Source organism: Chanos chanos, chromosome 3 (assembly GCF_902362185.1).
Source record: "Chanos chanos chromosome 3, fChaCha1.1, whole genome shotgun sequence".
Classification (NCBI taxonomy): Eukaryota; Metazoa; Chordata; class Actinopteri; order Gonorynchiformes; family Chanidae; genus Chanos; species Chanos chanos.
In genome coordinates, this window is record NC_044497.1 from 43,690,441 (window position 1) to 43,712,775 (window position 22,335).

Here is a 22,335-nt window from a genome sequence, read left to right on the forward strand (position 1 = left end):
CGTCAGATCTCACATTGCGGTGCGGTGTAGTACTTTAACACAAAAAAACGCTCACAGGAGAAGACATGCCAAGGAAAACGTGTTCTGCTTTCTTTTGGAAAACGATACCCATGCCATGATGAATGCCATGTTTTATATGTTGTGTTGCATGTTCCCTGATAAAGGGGAGAGACTAGTATACTATATTTGTGACACGTGAATGCCAGAGCCAACTCACACAGCCATAAAACCAAGCACAGAAAACAAACGATGAGCTTATGCATGCCTGAGATAAGATATTTAAATCATGCCACAGCAATAAGACACTCGCATGCAGAGAAACACACACACACACACACACACACACGGGTCCTCTCTTCCTCTAACACTAACCTGCCTCCTCCAGGCCTTTCAGCCCAATAATGTTCAGAGAGTTAGTCTGTGACACAAGGATTCAAAAACACACCCAGCAGAGAGAAGAAGAGAGAGTGAGAGAAAGAGAGAAGAAACAACACATATGGTCACTGAAAATGCAGCTCTGATTCTGCTGAGGAAAGAAATGTGAGCAGTTGGATTTCATCCAGAACCTGTTCTCTTCCAGTTTCACGCTGGTTTCAGACAAAGTGTATATTATATTTTATTTTAAGAAACTGGGCGATGGATCTATTCATTTCCCATCAGTCCAACATTTCTATTATTTCACAGATTCACAGGAAAAAAGACAGTGCCATATTGATTTTTAGAAAACATTTTTAGTCGTGTGTGCACAGCTCAGCTAAACTCTTAAGGTCACGTTGAATACAAGACCACAGTCACAGTGAGGATTCTGAGGTAATGAATGACCATCAGAGAAAAACTGAGAAGAATGAAGATGGAAGAGAACTCACCTCCAGGTTCCCTCTGGCTTTTCTCAGGACTCCATGAGTGAGTGAAACTAAGAGTTACAAGCAAACCCAGAAAAAAAAAAAAACAGAAATAAGAAAAACAGAAATCTATAAGGTGCTCATTTACTAATAGTTTGAGAGCAGGTGTACCAAAAACTACTGCAGGCTCCTTTACCCTGGTCTGTATCCAGAGCAGGCCTGTGTGTGTGTGTGTGTGTGTGTGTGTGTGTGTCTTACGCTGGTTGATGATGACTCTCTCCATGCCCTCCTTCAGTTTGTTGGTGGAGCGCAGGCGTTTAACAGCTCCAGTCAACATCCTCTCCTGCTGTGATAACCTGTTCTTCAGACGAGAGATCTCACCACGCAACAACTCCTCCTAAAGGAGACAGAGAAAGAGAGAGAGATTGCGAGAGAGTGAACAAGAGCAAGGGAGTGGGGGAGGGGAAGAGACATAGCTTGTAAACTGCTGGATGTTTCCATTTTTAAACATATTATGGTAAATAAAGTAAATGAGATTCTTAGGTCTGGTTGTTTCAAACAGAAACTCAGACACAGATACAGGGCAATTCCTATAGGTTTTCCGAAGGCTGTGTGTATATGTGTTGTCTCCTGATGATTCTGTAGGTGTGTGTGAGGGGTGTGTTTGTGTGTGTGTGATACCTGTTCAGTGTAGTTGCAGTCTCCTGACGGTAGTGTGACTCTCCAGAAGAGGTTGAGCAGACGTGTGGCCTCTTCCAGTACCTGCAGCATTCGATTGACACTGCCAGAGAACGCCTTAGACTGGGCCTGCTCCAGAACCTAACACAGTCACAAAACACTCATTCAGCACCAAACCTCCGCTTCTGCACTAAAGCAGGCCTGGCCAGGTTTACAGTGAGAGTAGCCAGCTGTGTCTGAACTTCTGCACTAAACCAGGCCTGGCCAGGTTTACAGTGAGAGTAGCCAGCTGTGTCTGAACTTCTGCACTAAACCAGGCCTGGCCGGGTTTACAGTGAGAGTAGCCAGCTGTGTCTGAACTTCTGCACTAAACCAGGCCTGGCCAGGTTTACAGTGAGAGCACCAGCGGTGTGTTAAGCTGAACTCTCTGTCAGACCAGTTTTAATCATCATCACAGAGTGAATGTAAAGTTGCCAAAGTTACGTGGTGATTGTGAAAGAAATTGTGAAAAAGTATGTTGTGTCCTCACATGTAATTAAATTAAATTAATAAATGAAATCAAATTATGCATATAACCAGACTAAAGCACACATGTCTCTACTATTTAAGAAAAAAAACCCAAAACCTCTCTGAATATGTGATTTCCTAGAACAGACACAATTATAAGTAACGTCCATTGTGACTGTGAACAGAGAGAGGGCAGGACCATTTCTGATATGATAACTGGAAACTCCATTCACTATATCAACAGGACATTTTATCAGATGTACGGATATATGTACCACAGCCAATCAAATCATTTCTAACACACTGAAAGAGCACAGGCTGGTCAGCAGTACTCAAATGTCCAACAAGTATGTGCTTTTCTTAACAAATGAGCAAATCTGGACTGTCCGTAAGGTTAGCTAGAGGTTTTGGCAGCTCTAGTCCTGCACCGCGGTCAAACTGAACCTCAGGAAAAGTAGAGCATGACCTAACAGCAGTGGTTTATCTCACAGTCTTGAGTGAGAATGGAATTGCTGGTACTTTCACAGGGTACTCTCAATCTCCACTGAGACTAGGCCAGAGTATGTGTGTGTGTTAGGGTTAGGGTTAGGGTTAGGCTGGTGTTTACCGTGCTGGCCTGCTGAAGCTGTGTGTCCATGTGTGAGGTGAGCGTATGTGCCTCTGTGATCTGTTTGCGGAGGGCACTGTAATCCTCTATCAGACCCAAGACGTGTCGACCCTGTCGGTCTGCCCACAGTCTGTGACCCGGGACCAGCCTGGAGGGAGCAGGAGAACCACTGCCCACTGAACTACCACTGTCTGAAACACACACACACACACACACACACACACACACACACACACACACAATTTTAATCACACAAGGGTCAGGAGGAAACAGTGCCAGCCATATCATAAAAGAGATCTTTTAAAAATGACAAACAACAAACACGCACACGCACACACACACTAAATAACAAAACGAAAATACACATAAATGCATATGTGTACTGTTCCACTGCATGCACAAAAGTCAATAATAATCTAACGTCTTAAACAAATACATATTAAAAAAAACACATATTGTAAAACACAAAGTATGTACGACTGAGCTTAACAAACAAAATATAATGCATCCATGTTACAAAAACACACCCAAACACAATGTGACCCAAACACAGAAACACATGCACGGTGTGCTTTACCATGTGAGGCACTGGATCGTTCTGTATGGATGTGCATAATCTCTGACCTGCCACTGTCATCTACAACGGGAGAGATGAAACTATTAATCACTGCATCCTTTAACAACATCTTCACCGTCAGGTTCACGTTTGGTTGGTACTTGGTTTTTATGTGACGGTTCGGTTTGTATCACCGCTTGGCTTGAGAGAAAATTGAACAATCCGAGAACTGACGTTGTTCTTTCTTTTTAAATACAAAGTATCAAAATCTGACACAAAAAGTGCAAATTCAATACAAACAGCAACAAGGGTCTTCAAAAATGAGCATGAATAACAATTAATCCTCAGTTCCTTTTATTTTAAGGTTCTCCTTTGTGACAATGAGTGTGAGAAAACTAAACTTGAACAATTATTTTAAAGCTCTTTTCAATGACAACAAATGGAAGAAATCTCATAAACTCCGTCTGTAAATAGCTGTAGTTTGGTCAGTGACATGATTTCTGCTGTTGTAAATGACTGTAAAACCAAAGTGCTGTCAGACCTGTGATCTGAATGAAGCAGGAGGGTCCTCAGTTTGGGGACTGTCATTCAAGCATACCATTTTGACAGGAAAAAAACCCCAAACAAACAGAAAAAAAACCACACGACTCCAAAACCATGACCGACTGCTCTGCCCTTCCTCAGATCAAATGTCTGTGTGTGTGTGTGTGTGTGTGTGTGTGTACCTGTGTGAGGCAGTAGGTAGTTGATGTTGATAGTAGACTTGGGGTCCAGTTGTTCGAGTCTCTCCCTCAGAGCTGTATTAATCTGAATGCTTCTCTCCAGCTGCAGCCTCAGGCGTCTGATCTCAGCCAGCAGCTCACTCAGGTCTACACTGTCAGCAGACACACCAGACTTCTCCTGGCCTCCCTCTGATAACACACACACACACACACACCACAAACAAAGCAATTTACATCGCCATCGCCCCAGAGCCAAGTTTCAGGCATATCTTTACTGAGGGTGTTTATTTTAAAGGTCTATGTGGCAGGAGAAGCCAAATAAATGAGCATTACACTCTACTGTTCAGAGTACAAAAAACTCAGAATTGTCTTTTTTTGTTTTTCAGCCTTTTGGGTTAACTGTTTAATTCCTTCTTAGTACAGCCAAGGAGGCAAAGGCCAAATGTAACCCTGCTGGCTGAGAGACAGCCACTGCCTTTTGACTGAGAGACAGCCACTGCCTTTTGACTGAGAGACAGCCACTGCCTTTTGACTGAGAGACAGCCACTGCCTTTTGACTGAGAGACAGCCACTGCCTTTTGACTGAGAGACAGTCACTGCCTTTTGACTGAGAGACAGCCACTGCCTTTTGACTGAGAGACAGCCACTGCCTTTTGACTGAGAGACAGTCACTGCCTTTTGACTGCTTGCGTCAGGACAAGGATTATGAAAGCAGGTATCTTTAGCTTGGATTGAGTAATAACACAATTTCTAGTTTGTCTGTGTGACGGTTATATCACAGCATGTGTGTAGTTTCAAACAGTGCATTAACCCTTGCCAGAGGGGAAATGATTGAATTCCTAATACATACTGAAAGGTATAGTGTAACACATGGACCACTGGACCCCAGTTCACTGCACATTTACATGCTGGTGAAAATTCAAAGCATAAAATATCAAACAAATTGTACATTTAGAACAACACATTCCACTGGAGCATGAGTTGTTCATCGTAGACATGATTTAGTGTTAATCAGCAAGGCCAATGCATCCAGCCTCATAGACACACTCATACCCCTTGTACCTGTGTGTGTTTGTGCTGAGCTCCTGATGTGTTCATGAACCTGCAGCTCCACACGCAGAGACTGAACCAACTGCTGAGTGTCAGCCAACTGCTGTCTCTGCATCTTCACCTCCCGCTGCAACCTGGACAGAGGAGAGATGAGATTAGCACACGCACACACACACACGCAAACTATAAAAACACACATCCCATCTGCAGCAGGATCTTGAGAACCCAGTAACAGGACTATGTGCAAAAACATTTGTAGATATAAGCTCCAACATCAAAGAGAGACTCAGAGTGTGTGTGTGTGTGCACGCATGTGTACACCCAGCTGCTTGTATGTGAGGCCGTGCGTGGTATCAGGTGACTAAGAGCTCATAGTGTAATGATGTCTGTTAATATGGTGTAATGAGAAGAGCATGCTGGGTAATTGGTTAATGACAGTTTCAGTTTACAAATGATGGGATGGCTGTATACAGATATGCAAGTATTTTATAACATTTTGCATGTGCGTGAGCATGTTGTAGACACCTGTCTGTTGTTTGCTGTACAAAAACTGGTCATTAAGGGATATGTGTTCACTAATGTTACCTGGTATCTGTTGGCGCGCGTGTGTGTGTGTATATCTCCTTTCTGCTGTACTACAGGTTATCCTGCACCAGTAAGTGTGTAGGCTGCCTGAGTATCTGTGCCGTCTGTATTTCAGGTTCCTGTTAGTATTATGTATGTAACATCTGTTTAAAGTGGGAATACTTTGGTGTGAGTGTCAGGGGTACTGATGGGGTATGGAAGACCTCATCTAGTTTGACTGTTATGGAAAGAGCTGGGCCTACATATTTTTGCGGATAGTTACATTTTAAACAGATCTGTAAAGCTATGGCATCAGGTTAATATGTCAAAGTTTGTGAGACAGTTCCTTCTTCCTGTTTTTGAGACCTGGGTAAGTTTGCAGTGGTAAATGACACCCACCAAACTGAACAAAGAAAGGCAGACACTGAGCATGCATAAAACACTCTCTGGTCAGTAAGATTCAGTGCTCTCACCCTTGGGCAAGGGTCAGTCCATGGTCAGGTAACCAGAAAGACACCTCTATATCCTTACATTCTTTTAACCTTACTTTAGGTAGACTATTAGATAGAGCTCTCTTTCCCTTCTGCAGGTACAAAATTCCACTGCACGGCTCCTTGTCAAAACCAATAAGGTGTGTGTCGCTCTTTCTTCACTGGCTCCTGGTTAGACTGATATCAAAATGATTTCAATTCATTTTAAAAGGTATGGTCACGTTGCAGAGTATCTGCATCTGCAAAAGAGTTAGCTGTTCCTTAACTGTTAGCTGTTAAAAACTAAAATCTAAAGGAGAATGTGATTTTGAAATTAGAGATAATAGTCTATAGATAATAGTCTATAGATAATGTTCTGTTCCTTACCTTTCAAAAACATACTCTTGTATACTTGCACCTTAATTTTACAATAATGAGTTCTTTTGTTGTTGTCTATTTGTAAATCTTTGTTTCTGTGTTTTATGTTAATTCTTTAAATATGATTATCATTATAATTATACAATAAAATCTATTTATCCTCTCTATCCTCTATATACTAAATGTTGTCCTGTGGGTAGGTATGACTCTGTGTGTGTGTGTGTGTGTGTACCTGTGAATCTGCTCTCTGCTGTAAATTGAGGTTGTCTCGTATGTAGGTATGACTGTGTGTGTGTGTGTGTGTGTCTGTGTGTTTACCTGTGAATCTGCTCTCTGCTGTACTGCAGGTTGTCCTGTAGGTTTGTGTGTTCCTGCCGAAGTGCATCACACTCTTTACGGCTGAGCTCCAGTTTGGCCGTCCGTCTAGCAAGCGTTTCCCTCAAACGATCATTCTCTTTCTGCTTATCTACACACACACACACACACAAACACACCAACAAGTAGAATAAAACATTTATTATTTCTTCATGCACATCCCTTGACACCCCATTTTCAGTCACACTGCTTAAGCACAGAGAGATAAAGCCGTGGTGTACACATCAGTGATGCTGAGTCTCTCCTCTACCTCTGGCTCCTTGGTTAAGCTGTTCTTTAAGGGTGTGGTTTTGGGCCAAGAGGAAGCGAATCTCATTGGTCAGTTGGCCTTGCTCCTCTGCTCCAGCAATGAAAATGTTTGTGGCAGCTGGACAAAGCCAGAGAGAGACAAAGAGAGAGCGAGTGAGAGAGAGAGAGAGTGAGAGACAGAAAGAGTGCTTTTGTTTCTTTCTGTTCTCAGCTCCAGTGACTAACACTGTCTGAGCATATGAGTGTGTGTACAGTACCCGTGTCTCTCTCTGCCTGCTGCAGTTTTCTCTCCAGCTGCTCTCTCAGTCTTTCATTGGTTCGGATAGTTTCCTCTAGACGCTGCCGCAGAGCACGAATCTCCAACAGGTGCTCGGCCAACAGATCTGGGAGAGATCAAGAGACAGAGACGTGGGGAGTTGCAACTGCTGTGCAAGTTAACTAGAGTCACATCTACTGTAACAGAAGATAAGATGGCGCCAGGTGGACATTATACTCACACACACACACACACGATTCTATACCTGAGCTGATAGTTTTGTTGGTTTGGTCTTGTTGGGTTGGTTGGTGCTGCTCCTGTTGCTGGTCTGCGACCTGGCTCTGAGTGTGTGTGTGTCCAGTCGGACTGCTCTGTGTTGTCATGTGTCTAGTCGGACTGCTCTGTGTTGTCATGTGTCCAGTCAGACTGCTCTGTGTTGTCATGTGTCCAATCGAACTGCTCTGTGTTGTCATGTGTCTAGTCGGACTGCTCTGTGTTGTCATGTGTCTAGTCGGACTGCTCTGTGTTGTCATGTGTCCAGTTGGACTGCTCTGTTTAGACATGTGTCCAGTTGGACTGCTCTGTGTAGACATGTGTCCAGTTAGGTCACTCTGTGTTTGGGCTTGTTGGGTTGGGCTGCTCTGCGTGTGTGTGAGGATGGAGCGCGTGAGGTCAAGTTCACTGCGGAGTGTTGCGTTGAGCTCTTCGCTGTTCCTCAGCTGTTCCTGGAGTCTGCCATTCTCCATCTGTAGCCTCCAGACACGCCTCTCACCTGTCTCTGACACTCCTACCTCACTGGACACACCCCCTGGATCTCCAGCAGCAACTCCATTGGTCACCATAAGCCCTGTAACAGGCAAAGAGCGAGCAGTAGTATCAGTATTACTATCTGTGGGAGAGTGTTCCCAGCATCTCCACTGATAAATTTAATGTTCAACATTATTGGGTGTTCAGCATGGCAAACACACTACATCTTTTAAGCCCAACCTGTGACTTTCAGATAGCAAAAACTTCACCACTTAGCAGAGTTCTCACAACACTGGATGAAAACCCAATGAATCCAACACATTTTTTAAAGCAATAAAAGTGCTTTGACTACAGCTTGTCTGAATGAACTCCCAAAGTGTCAACACCTGCAGTAAAGCTCATAGATATTTTCAGTGGTTATTCCCCACTCTGCATAAAGATACAGACAACAGGAAAAACAAACAAAAAAAGTTACCTTCTTTTTTAGTGGCTCTCAGAACTTTCCTCCATCTACCACGAGAAACTCCATTCTGTACAACTTCTATCTCACTCATCCTTCTCACTGTAGTGTTAGCTTTAGCCTCGCTTTTCCATAAACGAGTTCCTGAATTAGCCTAGCCTTACTCAGGTACAGCCCTTCTGGTTGTATGTTACGCTCCGTGCGTTATTGTAGAATCTCCACAGTCTGGGTCAGTCTGTCAGTCTTCAGCATGCCTGAGCGTCATCAGCCTAGCATGACTGAGCTCAAAGTCTAACCATAGATGTTTGCTTTTAAAAGATGTTTGGAGTCACTGTGCTGTGATATCCAGAGAATCCCTAATCAGACTTGTAGCTATCTCCACGCTCATCTTCTGATTAAATGTTGCACTTCTCTGGAAACCTGACTCTATTAGTCCTCTAAGAGAGATAAAGTGCTCTCTCAGTATTAACCTCTTTTCTGTCTGTCTGAGCACTGAAGTTCATTCGCTGCTAAGTTAGCCTAGCGTGTATGCTACCTGAGCAGCTCTTTCTCCTCTCCTGGTATATGTGTAATGTCAAGTGCCCTCCAAGAAAATGAATGTTAGGGCAGATAGGCTCTCCAATGTCTCCCTCTGACATACACACGCGCGCGCACACACACACACAGTGAGTAATAGGCCTCTCAGGGGAGAGAAGTAGGAGATTAAATCGGATAGGGCTAGTGAATTATGTATCTGTGAGAGGCGGTAACAGGACACCAGTCAGGCTGCCCCATGTTCCAGTCTGAGCCACAGAACACTTGACGGCAGTGCAGTGAGTGAAGCGGATTAACGGAAAACAGACTACCAGAGCGGCCAGAGTGCTGATTCTCACAACAATCTCAACAATGAGGAGGGAAAATATGCATATTTAATGTAGTGTCGATATGGAAAGTAGACACATCCTCTCCAACTGGAGGGTGACCTCTGTGTGACTGAGGGAGACAATGACCATTCTCACCTACGGACTCCATCTACACCTTACCCCCAGGCTGAGGGTAGAGTTTTGGTCTCGGTTCAGTTTGCTGGTTAACTAATATCAGATTATATTTTGCCTTGTCTTTCTCCCCCAATCAAAAAAAAAACAAAAACAAAACATCTCCTTTACTTGTGTCCCAGCAATCTGTAGCATCAGATGTGGAAGGAAAGGATTTATAAGGCAGTGAAATACTTTGAAACCCCATTCAGATTCGCTGTGTAGTCAATAATAAACTACTTTAACAGTATCCACCATATATTCAGAGCACTGATCTTGTGGTCTGGGAGACTACATGCAATAAGACTGTGAGCTGAACCTTACCCATGTGGCCTGAGCTGCAGTTTGTCCTGTGCTGGCCTGAGGGGCTGTTATGGAAGGAGGTGGTGCCATCGTTTGAAAGCCTGTCAGTCATCTCAGAGTCTGAAGCCTGGTGATTGCTAAGAGTTTGGCAGCTGTGGAGTTGATCTTTCAAGCTCTGGATCAGGTTGTCCTTCTCCTGTAGCTGTACAGAAAGTCTGAAAATACAGATGAAACTATGATCAGAGACTGATCAGAGAACAGTTAAAGAAAAAAAAAACTTCACACAAATAGGTCTGCTCATGCTCTAAAATAAGCTGAGTAAAGTCAGCTCACTAAAACAAATCCTCAGACAGGTAGATCTGATAAACAAACAGTATGGCACCATTTCTCAGTTCACTAGATGACATTAAGCTAGAAGTCAAGACTGTCATGACAGGAATCTTCTCAGCTCTTGTCTCCTCTAGCCCAGGCTTACAGAGCCACCTGAGAAATCCCATCTCACAGTGTAACCTGTCCCCCAGTCACTACTACACTCAACACCTCACCCAAAGAGAATTACTACTCATGCAAAGACAAACAGTTCACTCTAACACAAGAGAAAACAGCTCACTTAGGGAGAAGATTCTCTCAAAGAACAGGTAAGAGTTCAGCCACATGGGGGGGGTGTCAATCTTGCTGGATGTGTGTTGCCACTGTCACAGGCCCTTGCATCTTAATGCAGGGTCTAAACAGGGCCACAGTAATGAAGGTCAAAGCGCCTTTACAGAAGACAAGAAAATGGAAACTGCAGAGCAGCCTCACTCAAAAGGTAAAGTTTGAGTGCCATAAGGGAAGTGAAGTAAAGGTGAAAATGCACACACAGCCCTGGACCACTCACATATCTAAATGATCCTTTGTGGCCAGAGCCAAACTCTGGTTCTGTCGGCACAGATACATGATCTGCAGCTGCTGTTGCTCCCTGTCGCCCTCTACCTGAGAGCGCAGGTACTGCAACTCATGCAGCATCCAATCAGATTCGCTGTGATGGGGGAAAAGAACCACTTCTGATTTCATCTCTGCCTTAGCTGTGTCATTACCACATAATATATTCACCACTACTGTAGCTATCTGAGTAACTAGGGCTTTGAGCTCTTCGGTCACAAACAGTGGAATAAGCAAAGGATAGTTCTGAGTATTCATATGCTTACTGTATTTAGTTGTATGGTAATAAGCATTCACATTTGAGCCCCAGGAGCAATTAGTACCATACAAAAACACACACATGGACTTAATATTGATCTGGAACAACACAATCAGTAAAGCAGTGCATGTTAAAATGACAATGTTGTTAGCATAGTCACACAACACTAATACAGATGCTCATTTTGAACACATGGGTGCAGTCAAAGTGTAAACAAGAGTCAACAGGGATCGGGTTTGTGCGTGTGTGTGTGTGGGTGTGCGCGCGTGTGTTTATCTGCAAAGGTCAGAGCCAGACAATACCCAAGTGGTTGACAACCAGATGATCTAGTTGGTCAAAACACTACGCAATTTATAATAAGGTCAGTTAACTGGGGCATAAACATTTATGCACACACACACACATCTAAGGGAACAGGAGCAGCACTGTGAAGCCTACAGATAAAGGGGTAAGGTAGTGTGATCTCTGCATCAGTCATTCCATTGGGCAGACTATAACTAGGCCTTGATCAGACTGTCTAGAATGGGAGGCATTTCTGACATTGCTTTTTTTCAGAATCAAGGCCAAGGAACAGACCTACTGTCTATAAAAATGCATGAGCCTGTCCTATCTGATGGTCACATTAGCAACAGAAATTTTTCAGATTATTTGAATTATTTTGTGTGTGTGTGTGTGTGTGCGTGTGTGTGCGTGCACGTGTGTGTGTGGATGCATGTTAGGTCTATGTTGTGTGTGTGTGTGTGTACCATGGTTTTGACCATACACACCTTTGAGTCAGCTCTTGCTCAGCTCCCATCTCACTATCCATGTGAGCATCTCCTGCAGGAGAGAGAAGATGATGGGTAAAGATTAATGGGGAAAAATGTGTTTTCTTCTCATTGTTTTTCCCATCCATCCTCTTCATCAGTTATCAGATTTATCTGTCAATCATTCATCTACTCATTCTCTGACTGACTGCTAAATCATTCTGTGGTACAGTAAGGGGACCTGGAGTGGTGTGTTTGTGTGTATCTGGAAGGACTATAGGTTCTGCTGTCTTAAAACCCCGAGTATTTAAGCTGGACAATGTGTGTGTAATGTTAAATCACAGGTGTGTATATATCTGTTTCTCTAGCAGTTACATATACATATGCTACATATGTTACATATGCTCAGGGTGAGTTTGAAAATATCTGTGTACCACCCCACATACTCACGCAAACATTACCACACTACTGTACCTTGTTCCAGTTTATCCAGTAGTCCAAGGCTCCTGTCCAGCTGGTCTTTGAGCTGTGAGTCCAGGCCGGGCTGGAGGAGCTCCTCTAAAGCCCCTCTGAGCTCCAGCAGCTGCCTGCGCTGCTCCACCCCTAGGCCACGAGACACACGGATCTGTTCCCGCAACTCACACAGCTCACGTGCCTGAGACTGCACCAACGACTCTATCCTACAGACAGACAGACAGACAGAGAGAGAGAGAGAGAGAAGAACAGAAAACAAGCAAATATTTAGTGATCAGGTCCAGAGAGATGGTCATACTAAAACGTTATTATTAGTGGTGGTGATAAGATGAAAACTGATGTGTTGGTGTTCTCTGACCTGGACGGTGAGGGCGACTGGTTGCTCCTGTTGAGTGATTTCTCTCTCTCCAGTTCAACACTGAGCTCAGAGATCTGTGCCTTCAGCTTCATCATCTTGTCCCTGTCACCCTCACCACCCTGCTCAACGGCAGGGTCGGGGGTCAAGCTCAAAGATGCCTTGCGGATCTGCCCCTGGAGATGCTGAATGATCTTCTGTTGACCTTCGACCTGTGCCCTGAGCTGTACGAGCTGCTGCTGGAGCAGAGCAGGTTCAGAGGTGAGGTTGTTCAGTTCATGGGGTCGAGGTAGTTCCCCATTCAGGCTAAGACCGGGGGAACTGGGGTAAGATGGACTGGAAGCACTGGTGTCAAGATTCTCCACTGAGGAGAAACCAGGAAGGGAAGGCTTAAGTACTGGGAAGACCGCAGCATCCTGCTGCACTGTACCGTCCACATCTGACAGATTGCACACATACACACACAGACACACACACACACCAGAAAAATACATCAGTGTGGGTGTACACTTTTAGAGGAGAGGAAAAATGCAACCTCAAAATAATAATTACTATACACATTTTGTAGCTTATCATTTAACTAACTACAACGTATCATATCTTATTATGTTGTTGATTAATTCACATAATAATATAAGAGAACTTAGGACCTCAAGAAATGATAAAGGAACATAAAGTAGAACATTAGAGGACATGCTGTGACAGAGCCAGAGAAGACATTGGACTGATTTCCTCCTTTGTCAGCGAGGATATAATGATGCAATGGATTATAGCACATAAGTTATCCCCACACCAAAGTGAAGCCAGACAGTGCATGTCAATCAGAACCAAACACAAAGCACAATTACTCAGCCAGCCAGTCACCCACATAGAGAGCCCCACAGCAGTTCTCAATATCCAATCAGATTTAAGCATGCAGACATCAAACCATTAGCGTGATTAATCACCCAGATCGTTCAGAAACAGGCAGATGATTAAAAGCACACACACTCACAACAGCAGCATCCATATCCCAGTTCATGCTAACACTGTCATGCCAAGGTCTTCCAAATCTCTCATGCTCATCAGTCATGCTGGTGTTTTGCTGAGTCATGCTGTCTACCTGTGCTACCGCCCTCCTCTCTCTCCACCTCTGTTTCACTTCTTCCACTTGTTTCATAGCCCAGATCCTGCAGGTCCACCTGAACCCCCTTTTCATCTTGATCCCCAAGGGGTGCTACAGTGTGTGCGCACATACACACACAAACGTCCGCATACACACACACACACACACATACACAGACACACACACATATGCACACAGCTTGAGACTAAAGGTTGGAGGTTCTTTAAAATCGGCCAGACTTCACACACATACACATGCAAGCACACTCACACACTTGTGCATCTGCATGCACACACATCATGTGCTTACAGTCGTTTGTGAGGCGTTGTGTGTCTAGTGTGAAAATCTCTGTGCTAAACGCTGTGTTGTTGTGTTTATACGTGCATTGATTTCTCTGTTGTGTGGTATTTTCACGTTTGTGTTTCTGTATCTACGTGTATGTGAGCTTACCCTTGCTGTGTTTATCTGTCTTTGCAGAGTTTTGAAGAGCGATGATGGATTGAGCAGTGGTCAGTTTCTCCTGTAGTGATCGACATGTCTTTTGTTTCTCCCTCAGGGCTTTCTGCAGACTCTCCAACTGGGCCTCCTTCTCAAGCCACACTTCTTCAGCTCGAACTTCTCCGTTATCCACCTGACCATGCCTCATGTCACCTTGAAGCCGCTTCTCTAATTCCTGCACTTTCTGAGCACGCTCAGTGATGATCTGAAGGAGCACCAAGAGGTTCTTGTACAGGTCCCTGTGTTGATGCTCTGAATTGAGACTTATGTTCTGAGAGGACATGGTTCCTGCTGATTTCTGCGGTTCTGATTTGGAGTTCTCTCGGGTTTGTTGGTGCTTGCCCTGTCTGGCTGTGTTTCGTTGTGTGGCAGTATTGCTTCTTGCTGTTCCGTGTGGCTGACTGCCAGCCGCGCTGATTTGTGCTGCTTCGGTTCTGCCCGGTTCTACAAACAGATTCCTCTCCTGGAGGGCTCTGTGGAGTCTGTCCAGCTGCTGCTGCAGCTCAACCCTGGGAGAGCAATCAGCAGGGCACTGACCAGGATGTTCATAATTGGAGCAGAGGTTTGTGAGAGATTCAACAGCACTCTCCGTGGATTGCACACACTCAGACAAGCACTGAATCAGCAATTCTTGTCTCTTCAAAGTCTCGTGGTTACCCTTGTCCTCTGGTCCAGAGTGGGTGGGATCACTGTAGTTGGCCTTAGTGCTCATCTGGCTTATGGTGGCCTCAGCAGCTCTAAGCTTCTCTTGAAGCTCTGCATTCAGTCTGCTCTGGTCCCAAAGTGCCGCCTGAAGGATGTTAGTCTGAGCCTCTGCGTCAGACCTGACTTCCGGGCCCCCCTCTGTACTGTGCGGGCCCCTGAGGGTCTCTGAAGCTTCCTGATGCTCCTGGAAATTTTTGATCTGTTGAAGAAGCCTCTCCAGTCTTTCACAGAGCTCCTGAGGTTCTGCCTGGTCAGCGGCATGCTCAAACTGGGCAGAGGTGTGGTCGGACTGGCCGTGTGATTGATTAAATTGGCCAGGCTGGCTGAAAGGTGGGTCAGCAATACTAAGGGAAGCGATGGCTGACTCTGCTGTATTCAGACACTCCAGTAACTGTGCATTGACCCGTTCTTTCTCCTGCAGCTGTTTCTGCAGTTCCGTACATCGCTGCATCAACAGCACTCCATCCTCAGCCTGGCCCAACCTACTCTCAGAGTCAAGGCTGCATGCGGTCAGGTACGCGATGGTGGATTCGGCAGCCTCCAAAGCCTCAAGGTATTGGCGGTTCAGCTTGTCTTTCTCCTGAAGTTCTGCTTGCAGCTCATCCCGTTCCTGTGCCTGTAGCTGTAAGCGAGCGATGAGCTCCTCGTTCTGTTGGCACTCCTGATGGAGCAGCTCCAACTGAGCCAGCAGCTCTGCATCTCCCACCTCAGAGCATCTGTCTGAGTTCCATCTGACCTCCGTATCAGGACTCTGCTTAGCCGTGCTGAGTCCCATCCCTTTGTTCTGACTGATTTCTGGGCTTTGATTTTGGCTCCCCCCTGGAATCGCCTGGTTCTCTGTCACAATCTCTGTGAAAGCCTCACCCGGGTGTCTCCTCCCTGGGTAAGCCTGCTCCATGTGGGTCCCTGTGTGGACCTCAGCTTCCATCTCGGAATCCTGATTGGACTCAACTGATTTGTCGGATGGCTTTCTGGACCTCACCGGTACAGGCAAGCGAGATTTTACGTATGCCTGAAATACAGATATCACAATGCTAAATTTACTATTGGTTTCTAATCTCTGTTTCACTAGCCAAATCTGACCCATCGACTGTTCCCAACTAAAACCATGCTTATGTGAACATGCTGAAACCTAGCCTACACAACGCACAGAAACCCCATATATAGAGTTGTTTAAAGTTAAGAACACAATGGTAAAAAGTAAACACCAAAAATAGGTGAACTTTTCCTTTTAATGATTTTACACAAAAGTGTTCTCCTACAATACTTACTGCATGTCTTGCCATTTGGTGTTTCTGGTTCTTGTTGAGTTTAGAGCCTTGTTCTTTTTTCTGTTTCCTTTCCTCCCTCTCTTGGAGCCTGTCCTGTAGAGCGTGAGCATGTCGCTGTGCCGCATCATTTTCAGCTCTCAGTCTCTCCATTTCACGGGCCATGCTGACAATGAGCTCGGGGTCAAACCCAGTCACCTCTCCGTCTGTTGCTGACCTCCGTTGCAGCTGCTCCTTCAGCAGACGGATGACCTTACGATGACCCTTTGCCTCCGTCCGCAGCCTTGAGACAGTTTGGTGGAGGTCATAGTTTTGATCTTCGCTGTCTCCGGAACTCTCAGCGCTCTCTTTGGATTCAGTGGAGTTCTCTTCTTTAAGGAATCCACGCATCTGGGAAGCTTCAGAACGGAGCCTGGCAACCTGCTCCCTACAACACACAATAACTTATCACATAGGGACACTTCAAGGTATACAGAGGCAAAGGTACACAGACTGTCTCTAGTTGAGGTATAGAGACTCGCTATAGGTAAAGTTATAGAGACTGCATGTATGTAAAGGTATACAGTTTGCGTAAAGGCAACTGTATACACACTATTTATAAAGTATGGTGGCTTGGTATAAGGAGGGGTACATAGACTGTACGCATGAAGATATAAAAACTGGGCAAAGGCAAATTCATAGAGACCTTGGTACAGTAAAAGTAAAGATGTGATAAGGTCATTTGATTGGCATTCTACTATTCAGGATCGTAGTTTGACTGGCTGACTAACCTTAGCTGGGAGACTGACTCTGCTCCACAGTCTTCGAGGAGGGACCTGAGTTCTGCTCTCTCTCTGTCATGTGTGGCACGTTGGGGAGGGTGTGAGGAATCCCCAGGCCCTGTCTGGGTTTGGGATGAAGAAGCACTCACACCTACAGTCTCTTCATCCTCCTGATCATACAACAACAGACGCATAGATAACATTACAAACCCAACCTCTCAGAATTAAAACGTCTGGTCACTGAATGAGGATGCTCCAGTCAGGCATGTGTACTGATTTAACGGCCTGTTTTAACATATTTATCTGTACTCTTCCCTCTTTTACCGGCCATTTCGCCAAAAAGTGAAAAGATGACAAAAAATTACAAAGCAAAGTATCTAGAGGGACAGATTTGTTAACAAAATGAAACATTTTAAATGTTACGCCACAATTCAAACAATCTAAACAAATATTTAACCCAAGTATATCTCACCAGAAAACAGAAACCATGAATGCACATAAAGACCCATCTTACATTTTACTTTCACATAATATTAACCCCTGTTAACAAAACCTTCAAGAAAAGGTTCAGTACTTATTTCTCTGAGTAACTTAAAATATCTCTATAGATGAGCATTTCATGAATTCAACCAGCTGTGATTGGCCTCATAGAGTCCCACTGTGTCACGCTACAATAATGTAAAATCTTAAAGTCTAGCTAAGCTAATTTATTTGAAGGTAAGAACATTACAGGAAAGAGACACTGCTACTGGCAAAGCTGTCCTCTGATTTCAGTGTCCCACTGTCTTACCTGTGTGACTGCAGAGTTTAGCCTCTCTGTGTTAGAGCCTGGAAGGTCGTGTCCTTGTGGTTTCTATAGCAATGGGATGGGTGGTGACAAATGACTCGTGAAAAGAAAAAACGGCATGAAATAACAGAATATACACACAGCACACAGTAACGGCAGGATGGAACGACTGCTGGTGTTTATGGGTGAGAAAAAGTTCAGAGACAGAGAGAGAGAGAGAGAGAGGAGAGAACAGGGGTTAGGACAAATGGAAAGAAAGAAAGGAAGAAAGAACTACTACAGAGACAAAACACTCATACACACTCTTTGCCTCTTTCACTCACATACAGAAACAAACACAGACGCAGTAAACTACGAGACAAGCAAATTCAGAGGTTAATCGAGAGAGAGAGAGAGAGAGAGAGAGAGAGAGAGAGAGAGAGAGAGAGAGAGAGAGAGAGGTTAGGATTAAAGGAAAAATGAAAGAAAGAAAGCTGTCAAGGTACACAATCTCTCTTTCACCTGTGTGCTTACAGACCAATACACAGTCAATCAGTTGACATAACGATTAAAGCTACTGAAGATGTAAGAGAGAGAGAGATATTCACCCCATTAAAAAACTACCGACTGTGAGAGAGGTTAGGAGGTTGAAAGGTGAAAGGTCAGTGCAGGGTAAGAGGTCAAGGAATGTTTCAAAATCAGAGGTTACTACCTTGCCATGAGATTTGAGATCACTGAGGTCAGATCCTCTTCTTATTTCACTCTCCATCTCCCTTAATTTCCCACGTAACTCCGCATTTTCTGTCTGTAGCTCAGAGATCTGAAAGTGTGAGAGAGAGAGAGAGATGATGTTGTTATTCGCATATATGTTGAAGAGAATTTACATTTTGTATCTCATGCATTTTTTTTAATTAGTGACCTCTGTGTGGTTTCGTATTTGAATTCAGATCAAAGTTCTGTATGGTTCAAATTCGACTTTAGATCTTTAAGGTTCTGAATCAAGTTCTTTAAAGTTTAAGTTTAGGTCTTTCATTTTTCTCAAAGACAAATATGACTTAAATAAAACAAATATGACATTAGAAGACAGTTTTACTATAAAACCATGTCATCATGAGGATGCTTACATTATTTGTTTTGAGAAAGTCTCAATGATGCCTATGGTATTTTACAGTTCTTTAAATGTTTCCAGGGAGTTAAAATAATGCTGACCTTCACTTTGAGCTGTTGCACAGACAAATCCTCTGGCTCCTCTTCATGCCCTTCTCTCACACAGAAACTCAGATACGAGGTCTGCTCACCAATCAGACTCAGTGTGTCTGCTAAACACATCACTAACATCAGTACATCCGGATATATACTCTCAAAGTACGTACGGGAATAAAATAGCAAAGCAAAATCAAACTCTACATTGTCCTGCTGAGTCCAGCACCACAGTAAATATGTCAGTGAGTTTGTGCACAGGTGACTCCAGAGCAGAGTTTCTCACCTGAGTCGTTGGCCTGGCCCACTCCTCCCCCGCGGCTCTGGATCTGACCCAGTCGGGCCTGAAGAGACGCATTCCAGCGCTGTGCTTCCTCAAGGGCGTCGCGCATACTCTCCAGCTCCGCAGGGTCTGAGTCTACACACACACACACACACACACACACGCAGGCCTTTCAGTAATACACTACTATTGTCCAATTCTGAACCTATACGAGTGCATATTCATTTACACTAATGCTCTGTAACACAGCAAGGTCTGGCTCCACACAACACACACACAAAGCCTCCAACTCAGAGGCTCTGAACCTGTATACACACATATACTTTTTTCAGTATTAGTTAAGAGATCCTCTCTGTGTGTCCTAATCTGTTGTATAACAAGTATTAACATGTTGTATAAACATGTTAATGAAGTGAACATGTAAGACTACGGAGAGAATAATGTGTGTATAATCTGTTGTATAAATATGTTAACAAAGTTAAGTGTAAGACTATGGAGAGAATAATCTGTGCTTGCTGGATATTCTGTCCTTCATGCAGGTGAGTGAAAGCAGTATGGGCCGATGGCTGTGTATGATTAATAGGGTCATCAAGGTCAGACATACACATATGTAGATCTGACAATCTGGTGCTCATGGATTTTACAGAAAATCTCTCTCTTTTTCTCTCTCTCTCACACACAGAGTATATTCATGGTAGTGTCTATGTATGTGTATGTGTATTGAGCAAGAGTGTTTATGCACATACTGTTCATGGACAGGCAGCGCAGACAGAGACTCAACTGTGTGTGTGTGTGTTACAGAGATACAGACTGTGTGAAAGAGCATTACTGATATAGACAGACACATACATACTGACAGCACACTTAACTGTGTGTGTGTGTGTGTGTGTGTGTGTGTGTTACAGAGATACAGACTGTGTGAAAGAGCATTACTGATATAGACAGACACATACATACTGACAGCACACTTAACTGTGTGTGTGTGTGTGTGTTACAGAGATACAGACTGTGTGAAAGAGCATTACTGATATAGACAGACACATACATACTGACAGCACACTTAACTGTGTGTGTGTGTGTGTGTGTGTGTTACAGAGGTACAGACTGTGTGAAAGAGCATTACTGATATAGACAGACACATACATACTGACAGCACACTTAACTGTGTGTGTGTGTGTGTGTTACAGAGATACAGACTGTGTGAAAGAGCATTACTGATATAGACAGACACATACACACTGACAGCACACTTAACTCTCTGTGTGTGTGTGTGTGTGTTACAGAGGTACAGACTGTGTGAAAGAGCATTACTGATATAGACAGACACATACATACTGACAGCACACTTAACTCTGTGTGTGTGTGTTACAGAGATACAGACTGTGTGAAAGAGCATTACTGATATAGACAGACACATACACACTGACAGCACACTTAACTGTGTGTGTGTGTGTGTGTGTGTTACAGAGATACAGACTGTGTGAAAGAGCATTACTGATATAGACAGACACATACATACTGACAGCACACTTAACTCTGTGTGTGTGTGTTACAGAGATACAGACTGTGTGAAAGAGCATTACTGATACAGACAGACACATACACACTGACAGCACACTTAACTCTGTGTGTGTGTGTGTGTGTGTGTGTGTGTTACAGAGGTAAAGACTGTGTGAAAGAGCATTACTGATATAGACAGACACATACATACTGACAGCACACTTTATTTCACAGCTACTTTATCTTCAAGGATGAAATGATGTTACAGTGGAATGCAGATGAAAAACAGATGGAGGGAAAGAGGACAGGATGGAAAGATGCACATACAGATGTATGGCTGGCGTTACCACGGAGACGCAGCATTAGTACAAATAAAAGAATGAAAGAGCAAATGCAGTATCAGAGAGAATTAGTTTTAATTTAGATATTAACACTGAAATGGCTAAAATAAAGGGAATGAACAGAAAGACCAAACATCAGGCAGAGTGGGAGCAGAAGACTGAAAAAGTGATGACAGACTGTGAGGAATGAACAGACAGACAGGTGAAATCAGCAGAGCACATGCTGGGGGATTTATGATAAAGTAATGAGAAACACAAACAGACCAAGGAAAAAAAAAAGTTTGCTTCAGAGATAATTACTAAAGCAGAAGAGTGGAAATTAGAATGTGAGTGCAGTGGTTATTCATAGAGGCTAGAGTGTGTTAGAAGCAGCGCTTGTCTGCGTATGGTCTTTATATTTAGCAGCAGACCGTGCACTGTACTGAACTAATATTACAAACACACACATACACACACACACACACACAGACAAGCAGTGCCAGGACCCATAAAACTTACTATCCTGCAGTCAGGGAACACCTGCCCTTTCATTCTGGCTTCCTAATTTATGAAATCTCTGTTTCTAATTAGCTTTCTGAGAAACTGTTACAACAGAAGCGTGAGGAAAAGTTTTCCAAAAAAAAAAGAAAAAAGAAATAAGAAAATGTACAGGCTCTTTTAAATGTTCATATGCGCAATATATGTTGTGCTTCTCTGACTGGTGGTCAAGCCTGTCAAATTACTGCACCTTTTCTCTGACCAGCCCTCTGGATCTCTCTCTCCAACTGCTCTCTCAGTTTCTCGTTGTCACGGATACCGGCCTCCAGTTGTTGTCTGAGGAGTGTTACAGCAGTGAGCTCCAGCTGCAGAGCCTGCAGTCTCTCAGCACTGTAACAGTAACAGCACAAAACAAAATGACGTTACTCACACCACAGCTTGGATCCAACATTACACAAACCTACATAACTGGACATTCACCTATCAAAAATGTAGGAGTCTGTATAGCTCTTTTCAGGAAAAGTACATATAATCACACTGTACATAGACACAGAACAGCATTTCTGATTTACACACACACAATTGTATGTCACATGTAAAAAGTCTTCAGCAGTGTCCAAGTGCTGACCTGTCCTTTTCTTTGACAGCTCGGATGAGATTGGAGTAGAGCTGTTGCTCCACCCTCAGGGCACGGTTCAGCTCCGCCTGCTCCACCCTTATGTCTACTGATCCCACTGTAGCCTGTGAAAGTCAGAAATCATATTCTCACTACACTGATCCCACAAATAGCAGGAAGAAGAGGAGCTGCCTCCACACAGGTCCTGTGCTCAAGACAGCAATAATAAATAATATAAGGTCAGATGACTTAGAGTGTGTGTGTATGGTACCTCTTGCTGGCT

General features: G+C 44.0%; 1 protein-coding gene across 1 annotated transcript in view; it reads right to left on the reverse strand.

Moving 5' to 3' along the window:
* Nucleotides 1–207: 207 nt before the first annotated feature.
* Nucleotides 208–22,335, reverse strand: part of cdk5rap2 (CDK5 regulatory subunit associated protein 2) — a 40,963-nt gene continuing 18,835 nt past the window's right edge. Inside the window, exons 23-51 of the mRNA XM_030767069.1 lie at nucleotides 22,324–22,335; nucleotides 22,065–22,177; nucleotides 21,687–21,826; nucleotides 19,122–19,253; nucleotides 18,845–18,954; nucleotides 18,348–18,455; nucleotides 17,660–17,722; nucleotides 16,879–17,039; nucleotides 16,112–16,535; nucleotides 14,088–15,852; nucleotides 13,635–13,748; nucleotides 12,536–12,971; nucleotides 12,178–12,383; nucleotides 11,725–11,776; nucleotides 10,655–10,795; nucleotides 9,799–9,992; nucleotides 7,865–8,101; nucleotides 7,520–7,546; nucleotides 7,256–7,381; nucleotides 7,000–7,116; nucleotides 6,693–6,840; nucleotides 4,975–5,096; nucleotides 3,916–4,101; nucleotides 3,212–3,271; nucleotides 2,635–2,825; nucleotides 1,524–1,661; nucleotides 1,101–1,239; nucleotides 867–913; nucleotides 208–418 (exon numbers count right to left, since the gene is read on the reverse strand). The exon at nucleotides 22,324–22,335 is cut by the window's right edge and continues 132 nt beyond it. Coding sequence (XP_030622929.1) covers nucleotides 368–418; nucleotides 867–913; nucleotides 1,101–1,239; nucleotides 1,524–1,661; nucleotides 2,635–2,825; nucleotides 3,212–3,271; nucleotides 3,916–4,101; nucleotides 4,975–5,096; nucleotides 6,693–6,840; nucleotides 7,000–7,116; nucleotides 7,256–7,381; nucleotides 7,520–7,546; nucleotides 7,865–8,101; nucleotides 9,799–9,992; nucleotides 10,655–10,795; nucleotides 11,725–11,776; nucleotides 12,178–12,383; nucleotides 12,536–12,971; nucleotides 13,635–13,748; nucleotides 14,088–15,852; nucleotides 16,112–16,535; nucleotides 16,879–17,039; nucleotides 17,660–17,722; nucleotides 18,348–18,455; nucleotides 18,845–18,954; nucleotides 19,122–19,253; nucleotides 21,687–21,826; nucleotides 22,065–22,177; nucleotides 22,324–22,335 — 5,760 coding nt within the window. The 3' untranslated portion in view covers nucleotides 208–367. The remainder of the gene's footprint in view (nucleotides 419–866; nucleotides 914–1,100; nucleotides 1,240–1,523; nucleotides 1,662–2,634; nucleotides 2,826–3,211; nucleotides 3,272–3,915; nucleotides 4,102–4,974; nucleotides 5,097–6,692; nucleotides 6,841–6,999; nucleotides 7,117–7,255; nucleotides 7,382–7,519; nucleotides 7,547–7,864; nucleotides 8,102–9,798; nucleotides 9,993–10,654; nucleotides 10,796–11,724; nucleotides 11,777–12,177; nucleotides 12,384–12,535; nucleotides 12,972–13,634; nucleotides 13,749–14,087; nucleotides 15,853–16,111; nucleotides 16,536–16,878; nucleotides 17,040–17,659; nucleotides 17,723–18,347; nucleotides 18,456–18,844; nucleotides 18,955–19,121; nucleotides 19,254–21,686; nucleotides 21,827–22,064; nucleotides 22,178–22,323) is intronic.